Source organism: Apis dorsata, unplaced genomic scaffold, assembly GCF_000469605.1.
Source record: "Apis dorsata unplaced genomic scaffold, Apis dorsata 1.3 scaffold_455, whole genome shotgun sequence".
NCBI lineage: Eukaryota > Metazoa > Arthropoda > Insecta > Hymenoptera > Apidae > Apis > Apis dorsata.
Window position 1 is genome coordinate 144,674 of NW_006263698.1, and position 10,731 is coordinate 155,404.

A 10,731-nucleotide genomic window follows, 5' to 3' on the forward strand; every position below is an offset into this window, starting at 1 on the left:
ATTCGACGAGATTCGAAAAAGCATCGAGAGAGAAAGATCCATTTCGTTTGGACCAAGTTTCCGCCAAGTTGTTGGCCGAGCGAGTTTGAAAACTTCTCACTTTACTTTACCCGGGACGAACTAATTTCGCCTCGCAAGATAATGTTTGTTCCTCTGCCTCCCAAATGGAAAACGCATCTTTTCGCGGCGGTTCGCCATTTTCACGCGCGATTATCTTTCTTTTTTCGTTTCTCGACCTCTTTCTCGTTTTTAAACCGTCTCGAATGAAAAGTAAAAAATTATTTTCGCTTCGAGGAGAAACGAACAAAGGACTCCTCTTTTTATACAACAATATTTCGTTTCGTTTCGTTTTGTTTCCATATAAAAATTGCGAACAATCCACAAATGAATGAATGATCGCGTGGATAATTAGGTCACCGTTTGTCGATGATACTTTCATAAAGTTCGATAAACTTAGTTGGTTCAAAGTAATAATAAAAATTTAAAATTCAGCTTAAATTCCCTTCGATCCTTTTCAAACCGTTTCGAAACCGTACCGTTCTCGTTTAACGTCGTAATTGACGTTTAATTTCACGAAACGAAACCATGTTTTTTCTGCGAAGGGACGGCGAAGGGTCGTCTTGTAAATTGTAAAAAGCTACGCGATCTCCGCCCGTGAAACGTCGAGAGAGAAAATCGTCGACTCGATCACGATCCGTGGACCGTGAAAGCTAAACGTTTGCGCAGTTTTCGAGGGCAGGTTACACGCATACATACGGAAGCATAAAAAATTCAGAGGCCAGTTCCATGAAAAATTCACGACGTTGACGATAGCAGCGTTAAACAATAGTGTGTGCTATAATTTCGAGCGATCGTGTTTCGATATTAGCTTCAAATTAATATTTAGAAACGAACGTTGACGTTTATTCGTATGTGAAAAATTCAAAACGAGACTTAATTTTCACGCTGGATCGAATCGATCGATACTATGAGAGGAGAGAATGGTTTCTTGAATCCGCGGAAAATTTTAAATTGAAATTATTCTCCTTTAGAAAATTCTTTATTATCGTCGCGGATAGATATATATTTCATATAAAATTAAAAAATCATCGTCACAATATAAAAGATATTGTTATAGAAGTTGTTATAGAAACATAAATTTGTCATAAATCGTTACAAATCGTGTTAAATATATACGGAAACCGTTCGTTATATCGTATTAATTATTCATTCATTATACATTAACATCGAAAGAATCACAAAATTCAAATTAGCCTCGTGTTATTATATCATTATTATTATTATTCCATAATATCATTTAATATGATATAAATACGCATAAATCAACACCGAGTCGAATGCAAACACCTATTCCATTATTACAATACATTATTCAAAAACAAAGAGCGATATAAATAAGATAAAAATATACATTCAAACGAATTTTCTTCCCTTTCGCGCGATGATACCTTTTTTCAAATTATCCACCATAAAAATATCGTATATAAAAAAAAATTGAGAAAGAACCTATTTATCAATTTTCCATTCCCCTTCCTCCTCATCTTTTATTTTTTGATTTCGAGTCAAGTTTTTGCATACCGCGGAAAGTCGGCAGAAATCGACTTTCGTGGAAACCAGCGCGTTAATTAAAGTTGCGACACTTTCGGCCCGCTGAATTTTCTAAGTGTGTCAGGTGTTGCCAGAATGTCACGCGAATATATCGGGTGTGCTCTTTTTCTCGACCGTCGTTTTATTATTCGTTATTTATCTTTCGCGTTAAACGATCGAGTTCCAAGAAACTTTAAAAGTAAAAAAAAAGAAGAGAGGGGAGGGTTTGTTCTCCTCTCCCCCTCATCTTTCCCTCCCCTTCTTAACTTCGTTCTCCTCTTTACGTTTCGTCTCTTTACGTTTTTTTTTTCCAGAAGCGGAGAAGAAACTCTGCTCCATCAATTTTTCCAACCATCCGCGCAACTCGGCTATTTATTATTACCCTCCTCGAGTCGGGTTCAGGAACGCTTAACCCTTACTAATTGTAAGTTCGAGATGCATAATTCTTTGGGTAAATGAGAAACGAGAACGCGTTGCCGCATGAATTACCTCGCGCAAACCACTCCTCTCTCTCTTTCTGTCCTCTATTTTTTCCACGAATTTTCCCCCCTTTCACGTCGGGGATCATTTGTGCCGTCGCCATTTTCCATTCCCCCGTTCGACATTTCCGCGATAATTAACGACAACGCGAATTTATAACCTTCCACGAGGCAGGAGTGAAACATGATATTTTTACACGCGTTCCTGCTTAATTTGATATTGGCCCGAGTTTTTTTTTTTTTTTTTTTTTAATTTACGATCGACGTACAAACACTGGTTGTTGTACGCTTCCTATTTTCTCCTATGTTTCTCCAACTCTCAAACTCTGGCAACCAGTTATACTGTTACGATTAATTTTGACAGGTTGCCAAAAAAAAAAAGAAAAATGATAAAATAAGTATTTTTTTTTTTAAAGAAATTCGGAGACGTTCTAGTTTGTCTTATACGCGTTTATACGAAGAACGGAGGGATTAGTGGATTGGAGAAATGGAAGATTAAGTTAAGATTACTCGTACTTTGAACTCGTCGATGGCTTCTCTCAGATCTTCGTCCGAGTAGCCCTTCATCGCCTTGGTGGCAACCGGCCCCATGTAATTGTTCACCACGGCGAATTCCATGAGCGAGAGGAACACGAACACGCTGCACGAGGACATCCACACGTCGATGGCCTTCACGTAGGAGACGGGCGGCAGTGATTGCTGAGACTGCGTGTTCTGAGTCGCTGTAAATCGAGCAATTAATAAACATTTCTCGCCCGTTTGATTTACGTTCCTGATATTTCAACGTTGTACAAGTTTATAGATTCTACTTTGAGAGCATCAATTTTAACGTAAATATTATACATTAAACAGAGAATACACGCCTTTCGACGATTTGACGCACATTCGACAATCGTAAATCGAGCAGAGATCTTCTTCCAAACGTTAAACGCATTTCAATTCCACGATTTAAAGACACCTCGTTATTTCGGATGTTGCGTTTAAAAAAAACACGTTTCCTCCTCTTCATGCTTCGCGACTCATTTTAATTCGAAAGCAGTTTTGAAAGAAGCTCGATCCAACCTCGATTAAGGCTCGTTACGAATTAAAAAAAGAAAGATAAACGAGATAAAAGAATAGAAACAAAAGAAGAAGAACAAAAAAAGAAAAAAGAAAAGAAAAGATGTATAAAAAGAATGTAAGATCTAGAAAGTCCTGAGAATAGTTTCTATTAGCGCTCTACCTGTTGCTCGGATATCTGATATCCACATGGAATATCAAATTCTCCAATTCGATGCATCCTCCAAGATACTCGAGTATCTAGATACTAATATTCCAATTCAAATTCTTTATATATCTTCGATTGTCAACGAATTCAACCTACTTAACAAGTACTCTTTCGCATTTTGAAAATCCATGATGAGATATCCATCTCATCCTCGCTCATCGAACGAGTAAGAAAAATAAAAAAATTTCAGTTCAAAAATTTTCAGCTTTTCACGATCATTTCCAATATTCGATTACTCAGAAGATCAGAATTGAACTCGAGTCAAAGAAGTTTAAAAAATCGTTTGGATGATTTTCGATCGATCGGATCGAAGGGCGGAGGAAATTTCCACTTCGAATCGATCGATCCGCGGCGGGGATGAAATCGCAGGCGCGACGACCTTACCGAGGGTCAGCAGTGACGTCACACCGAGGGTGACCCGGGCCGGGATCGCCTCGGGTTTGATCCAGAACGCGATCCAGGACATGACCACGATCAGCGCGGACGGTATGTACGTGTGGAACAGGTGATAACCGAGCCTGCGCCGAAGGTTGAACACTATCTGGATGCAGGTGAAGTTGCCTGTCGAGTATTCGATCGTGCAGTCGGTCGTGTAATTGTTCGAGATGTCCAGCTGGGGTAGCTCGATCTCTGGATTCACCACCAGGGGGTCGGTCATGTTCCATATGAACACCAGATCCTGGGTGGTGTGCGACACTGGAAGCAATCGTTTTCGACTCAGAGTTGTGTGCAAGATGTATCTTCACGTTCTGTCGATCCCTCGTGTACGGTTATAGTGATACGTTTATGGTGGAAATTGGATGTTTCGTGCGTCAGGAAGGAAGGGGGATCGATCGATAGTTTTGTAATATGATTATTCGAATAATGGAAGTTTCGGGGTTTGTTTGATAGTTTGTCGTAGATTTGGATAATTTGAAATTGGAGAAGAGGATTGAACGAAGATCTATTTGCCTGTCACGGCATTCTACATTAATAATTCAATGTTCGATTAATGTGTATGTGTGCGAGTAGATTGTGGCAATTTATCTTGGTAAATTATAGAGTCTTTATGCGAGTTGGATTAATAAATTATAATATCGAAATTGGTAATAATTTTGTTTTGTAACGAAACGATTGTGAGTATGTAGATTATAAGCAATTTTTTTATTAAGTGAAATCGGTCTTTAAATATTTTAGTATTTTTTTCATTTCTTTAAATACGTTCGATATGATAACAGATAGAGGGAAAATTTTTGAATCATTGAAAGAGATACCTTTCTAATATCAATTGTACTCACAAATTTTCGAATTTCTTTTTAGATTAGTGACTGGCTGATTCAAAAAGTAAGAATACGTACAACTTTCGATCATCATTGAGCAAATTTGAGTATCGTGGGGGTAGGACTCGAACTTCATCGCGCAGGAGAGGACGAGTGTCAATCTAGAGAGAAATGAGAAAGATCGATATTAAGAGCATAAGGATTAATCGTAGGAAAAATCGAATATTATATTCGATCTTACTTCGACATGTAAAGCAAAGTTTTGTCGTGATACAACCAAAGATAATGATTCGGTATCGACATCTCATGGAAGGTGACCTTCTTCGCGTTCTTGAAGAAACAATCAGGCCTCCAGATATTGTGCAGCCAATCTACGTCCAATATTCTGTAATCCTCGGACATATTCTCCGGAAGTCGTAGTCTAGAATCCCGCCAACTTTGCGCCAGAAATATATCCGCAACGTACGTCTGCAAGTATAAATAACATTTATTTTCATTTATTTTCGAAAATGCGATCGAGATGGCGATTGAATTCCATTGGCAAGAAAGTATTCGATTAATCTTTGAAAGAAGAATAACTTTTCTAAAATTATATGAAATAACTCGAGTCTCTTTCTTTTTTCTTTTTTTAAGAAAGAATTAATTTATTATACGAAGAAAATAATCGGAAGATTTGAGAAACAAGCATCGAAAGATGTGTGTAGATTTTAAAGAATAATGAAATATTTTCTATAAGATCGTATAATTCGAACTATATTTTTTACAACGTGATGTAATCGAAAACATACGTATTCGATTCATTATTCAATGCATTTCAAAGAAAATACGTATTAACGCAAACACTTATTAATTCGTTACTATTAAAATTATCATATTACAGTTTCAATTATTACCACGAATATACTTGTTCTCTGAAAGAATCACAGGTTTCGCGGCGCGCGAAAACCGGAATAATTTAATTTGAATCGGGTGTAAAAAGCGGCCGGTTATAAATCGATTTTAATTCAATAAGCGCCGACCATCATCGCGTCTTATCCTCATCCCGGTTCATCCCGTCTCGTTCCGCTAATCTCTCAAACGTTTCACATCCGACCGAAACGAGAGGTTTTAAATAAAACACGCCTCGTTGGCCCAATTTGCATACGCAGCTGAAAAAAAAAAAACGAAAACGACTTTGGAAGATTCCACACACTTTCGAAAGGTGCGAAACGTCGCAGCCAACCGTGTCGGTTGTCAACTCTCTTCACCCTCTCCACTCGCCCCCATTCACCCTGCCCTCGAGGAAGAAGCGTGCACGCTCCTCCTTGTGTTAATTAAACGAAAGCACGACCCATGCGAAATTACCATGGATTCCTCGTTTATGGAGTCGATGCTGAGCACCGTCACGTGGAAGTAGACGATGGTAGGCTGGCCCAGGAACTTGGGCGCCCTGTGCTTGTCGTACAGCTTCGGGTTCAAAGGGAGGATGTCCTTGAGAGACAAAGAGGACTCCTTTCTCCCGTACTCGAGATCCGACTCCCTGGAAAAAAGACAGAGAAGCGAGGAGAAGCGAGGCTGAGGATGGAGATTAATTTCTCGCGGGGTAACCGTGCTCGATTCATTACGGTCGAGACATGCATATTCATAAGATTGTGATTCGAAAATAATGATTCTGTAAAGTTTTTCGCGCTGTAATTTTTCTCTTCTCTCGTGATCGAGATCGTGGTTAATCGAGAATCGTGATTTTTAAAATTATCGTGATTTTTTTGTAAATAATTTCCATTTTCACGATTCTCGATCGCGTTCTTTCGTGTAATTTTGTGTATGTGTGTTTCGAGTGATATCTTATCTTTCGTTTAATTTTATCGATGAAAATTAAGAGGTTATATTGACGGATTGTACAAAATTTTATTTATCGTTGTACTTTCTTTTTTTTCTCTCTTCTCATGATTACGAACGATAACGAATGTCCTATCTCCAGTTTAATTTCATTACGTTATCTTTCATCTCTGATCGTTAACAGATACTCTCGTATCGATTTCCGAACAACCTGTCCGTCTCTTCTTGAGTTTCAACGCGACGACAAAGAACAATTTCGTACATGTCTGTTTGTATATTTATAGAATATGCTAATCGAGGCAACGTGTAATCGTTTTTCACGACCTCGACATTTCCCCATGTTCGCCCGCGTTTAAATTTTTCCTCTGCATTATTTCGAACCGTACGTATTAGCTACTTCTTTATGTATAGAATATGGTAATTGCGTGTAAAATGTTCGAGAAAAAAAAGTGCAAACTCGCCCCTCTTTGAACGCCAAACCTCTAAAATCGTGTGTTTCCCCTATATCGAAGCCAAAATTATTTACATCGAGCCTAAATAAATTATTCTGATGAATGTTGTCCAAATAAAAATATCGAATGCATAGAAACCGCATTTTTGAATATATTTGAAATATATATATATTTTTTGAAATCATGCTCGAGTAAAATATTTTTATGAAAAAAAGAAAAAAGAAAGGAGAGTGGAGTGGAGGAAAATTCAAATATTAATCCAGAGTTGAATTACACAGCATATTTTCCAGACGGATATTACACCGATATCCACACATTTCTAAAGATAAACATTTAATATTTATTTTCATCTCTCTTCCTAAAATTTTCCCTTCTATTTTTCAGTTCCCCGCAATCTTTTCCCCGACTCGTAATGTTGTAACCACGATTATCGAGCCGGGAAGGGAATTATCACGACTCAACGTTGAGGATCGTTCGTTATTCTACACGACATCCCCTAATATATCCTCGATGAATTATTTTTCACCGCGAAAATATCGGATAGGGGATGGGGAGATCGGTGGGGGAGAGATCGGGGGCAAAGGAAGTCCACGAACGGTGTGGCGGACTCTAAAATATTGGCGCGATTCCGATGAAACAGCAATATCGCAGAAGCCATAATAGGTCTTCGTGCTTGGCACACCTCCGGCCGAGATACGTGTGTTCCTTACATGCGGACATTTTAATATGCTAACCTACGACCTCTGAATCCGGTTTCCCCGAGAATTTCCAAATCCTCCTTCGACGCGCAATTATTTACAACCCCTCTCTGCCGATTTACAGCTCTCGATCTTTCTTCAGAGACCTCGTCGTCTCTCGATCGTGATGCTGCCCGCCCTTTTGGATCTTTGCTTTCTTCGGATCTTTGATCTATGAGATGATATTATAGATAGAGGAGAATATATAGGGGGAGGAATGGATCAAGTTTGAGGGAATTTCGAGTTTTTGTAAGTACGGACGAAGTAGTTGGTATCAGATCTAAATTTTCTATTGGTCGATGAATGATTACCTTACGAACGTGTTAGTGGTGGTTTCGAAGAGTGTAAATTATTCGAATTAGAAGAGGGAATGGAAGAATGATATCGATTATCGATAAGTGAGGTGATAAAGGGATGGGTTCTCGCGATCGACGTTTATTTATCCGGGAATACGACTCGAGTGGATTGGCGATTCAAATGAATCGTGGCGTTTTATAGCGTCGTAAAAACCGATAATCCACGTAGACTTTTCAGAAATCTTCAATTTCTTCTCGGTCGACGTCGATCGATCGCGGGATACCTTTATGGGATCGGCCATAATATTATCGGATCGATATGTTTGTCGAGCAAACGTTAATCGGGAGAAAAAAAAATAAAAAAAGAATAGAGATAAATAAAGGAGTTAAAGGCGATAGTTTAATTGAAAACTGTGTTCTTTGTGTTTGCAGAAAGAGATTGAACATTTTCGCGAAGATCGAATTAAACGTTTCGAATAAGGAGAAATTAAGAAAGAGATAGAGTTTTGTGCGGAGAAGAAAGAGAAGAAGAGAAAGTGGGATATTTGAGAAGAAAGAATTAGAGAGATAAAGAAAGAGAGAGAGAGAGAAAGAAAGAAAGAGAGAGATCGAAATTTGTTTAATGATGTCGATCATATGATGCGTTACCTTTCGATCTTGGGAAAAAAACGGTACCCTCGCTTTCTCGCCGAAAGTCGAAACGTACTGGACGATAGGCTATCGACTTTAATATGCCAGCCTTCGACCTCCGTGGAAAGTACCGGTTCGCATATTTCCTCGCTGAAACTCGACAGAGTCGCGGATGATGCTGAGGCAGCCTCTATCCTCGCCATAATTTGCAATCAGAACGAATTTTACCGCGATACTTTTCCTATCCTTTCCCTCCCTACCCCCTTTTCTCGTATTATTTTAACACCCAAGAATTAAAATAAGGATTCTATTCGTTCTATTCGAGTCGTAAAGATATAAAATTTGTATAATAAGCAATACACGTGAAATTTCGTATTATTATTTTCCACGTGTATCGTGTTAAATCCATTATCATCGATCCTTGTATTATTAACAACAGAAAGAAAATTAAAAAAAGAATGACGATCTCTTCCGAAATGTTTCACGATGTACGTCTATTCGTTCTTTTTGCAAGGTAGGCCGGTGTATCGTCCTCCAGAAAAAAAAAAAGAAGGAGAACAGAAAAACTCGAGAGATTTCGATCGATGGATCGATGGAGCCCGATCGAGGCTAATCTCGAGCATCCTGCTCCCCTGGTATTCGCGGCTCCTATAGCTTTCGAACATGTTCGCCTACTCACGGAAAGTGTAGGGCCGCCATGTCAAAGAGCGTGCACAGGTAGTAGCATAATATCAGCAGAGAGTGTCTCTTCATTCCTGAAACAGAATGATGATGAAAATGAAGTACCGTCAAATGGATGAAGGGAGGAAAGGGTCGAAGTCGTAATTTCGAAAAATATTTTCATTCGAAATTTCGAAATGAATTCCCATTCCCTCGACTAAGGTAATGAAACCCTTACGGGGGGGAGGAGAGGGGTTGTCGGCAACGCACGAGGATATTTAGGTCGACGTTGTTTAAACTTGGTCGCTCCCCCTCCACCCTTCTAATTCTTTCCACGACAAAAGATCGGTCAGCAGCGCGCTCCGAATTGCGAGAATATTTCTAACCTCTGATATAATAAAAAGGCAGAGTGTGAGTGATTGAAAAAAGTTTATCGAGTCGATTCTTGGAAAAAAACTTGAATAATTATCACTGGAAGAAAGTTGTAATGAAGAAAGAGATCCACGAAAGCAAGACATGCATATATGTCCTCGAGAAACGAGGCAAAGTTCGAAGAATCGTACGATCGATCGACTCACCGATCAGCTGCACATTCTACCGTGTCCGATCCTCTTTGTCCAATCGTGCAGCTCTCCGAATCCCCTCGTGAACCACTCCAGAATTCCTTATCGCGACCAGCTTATCGGCCCATCAGCCGCATCAGCCGGAACTTCCCTCGAATATCCATCAAAGTCGGTGGCCGGTGCGCGTTACGTCGATCTGCGACAATCGCCTCGATCCTCGAACGATCGAGGATCATCGGGAGGGGAGATTCTCGATCGGCGGCCGCGCACGGGATCTACGAATATTCCTACGAATCGTCCTCGCGTCCCTCCTCTTCGCGTTCCACGTCTTGCGTACACCAAATATTTAATTCGTGTACGTGCGATCGGATGGAGAAACGAGATTGGTGGACGACGATGTTGTGAGAAAGAAGTGAGAAGAGGTATCAAGATACCTCCCGTAGAAATTCACCGGTGGCCAATTTCGGGGCCACGATCCGTGGAGGAAACCCTAGCAAGGATCGGGGACACGACGCGACTCTTATCGGCGAAGGGTTGATTCGCCACTCGGCCACTGGCCACTGGCGGGGCTTGCTGGTTCTGTAAACCACCCAGTCGGTCGCTGCCTCTAAGCCAATTTGCCTATCGACTAACTGATTAAGCCCTACTCTCTTTCATCGTGGTGGACGTGCACGCCCGAGCGATGTGTGTGCACGCTCTCCACATTGCCCTGCGTAGGAGTGTCTTGTCCGTGCGCGAGGAGGGCGGCTTCGTGTGTCCCGTATGAAGAGTCTATACGAGCATTGTTTCCGCCACGAGATACGATTATAGGGTGCGGCCACGAAGATGCGGTTGATTCACGGATTTGTCCAAGAGGAGGAATTAGAATTCCTCCTCTCCTTTTCCTTTCCTTTTCTTTTCTTTCTTTCTTTTTCTCGCAATCTGATGGATGACGATACTTCACTTCTCTTTTTGTATGTATATATATATATATATATATATAT

General features: G+C 40.1%; 2 protein-coding genes across 6 annotated transcripts in view; both read right to left on the bottom strand.

Annotated features, from left to right (window-relative positions):
* LOC102673525 (glycine receptor subunit alpha-4) overlaps window positions 1–10,731 on the bottom strand; it is a 53,101-nt gene that overhangs the window by 2,011 nt on the left and 40,359 nt on the right. Inside the window, exons 1-8 of one of the 5 annotated variants that reach the window (XM_006619903.2) lie at window positions 9,764–9,998; window positions 9,205–9,280; window positions 8,544–8,675; window positions 5,937–6,111; window positions 4,834–5,060; window positions 4,671–4,753; window positions 3,718–4,029; window positions 2,583–2,788 (exon numbers count right to left, since the gene is read on the bottom strand). In XM_006619903.2, coding sequence (XP_006619966.1) covers window positions 2,583–2,788; window positions 3,718–4,029; window positions 4,671–4,753; window positions 4,834–5,060; window positions 5,937–6,111; window positions 8,544–8,675; window positions 9,205–9,278 — 1,209 coding nt within the window. In that variant the 5' untranslated portion in view covers window positions 9,279–9,280; window positions 9,764–9,998. Of the gene's footprint in view, window positions 1–2,582; window positions 2,789–3,717; window positions 4,030–4,670; window positions 4,754–4,833; window positions 5,061–5,936; window positions 6,112–8,543; window positions 8,820–9,204; window positions 9,281–9,763; window positions 9,999–10,731 lie in introns of those variants that run through there. The other 4 variants (XM_006619902.2, XM_031512523.1, XM_006619904.2 and 1 more) reach the window with 4 other exon arrangements.
* LOC102673215 overlaps window positions 9,156–10,731 on the bottom strand; it is a 255,084-nt gene continuing 253,508 nt past the window's right edge. The window contains exon 16 of the mRNA XM_006619901.2: window positions 9,156–9,280. Within this exon, the coding sequence (XP_006619964.1) occupies window positions 9,275–9,280 (6 nt within the window). The 3' untranslated portion in view covers window positions 9,156–9,274. The remainder of the gene's footprint in view (window positions 9,281–10,731) is intronic.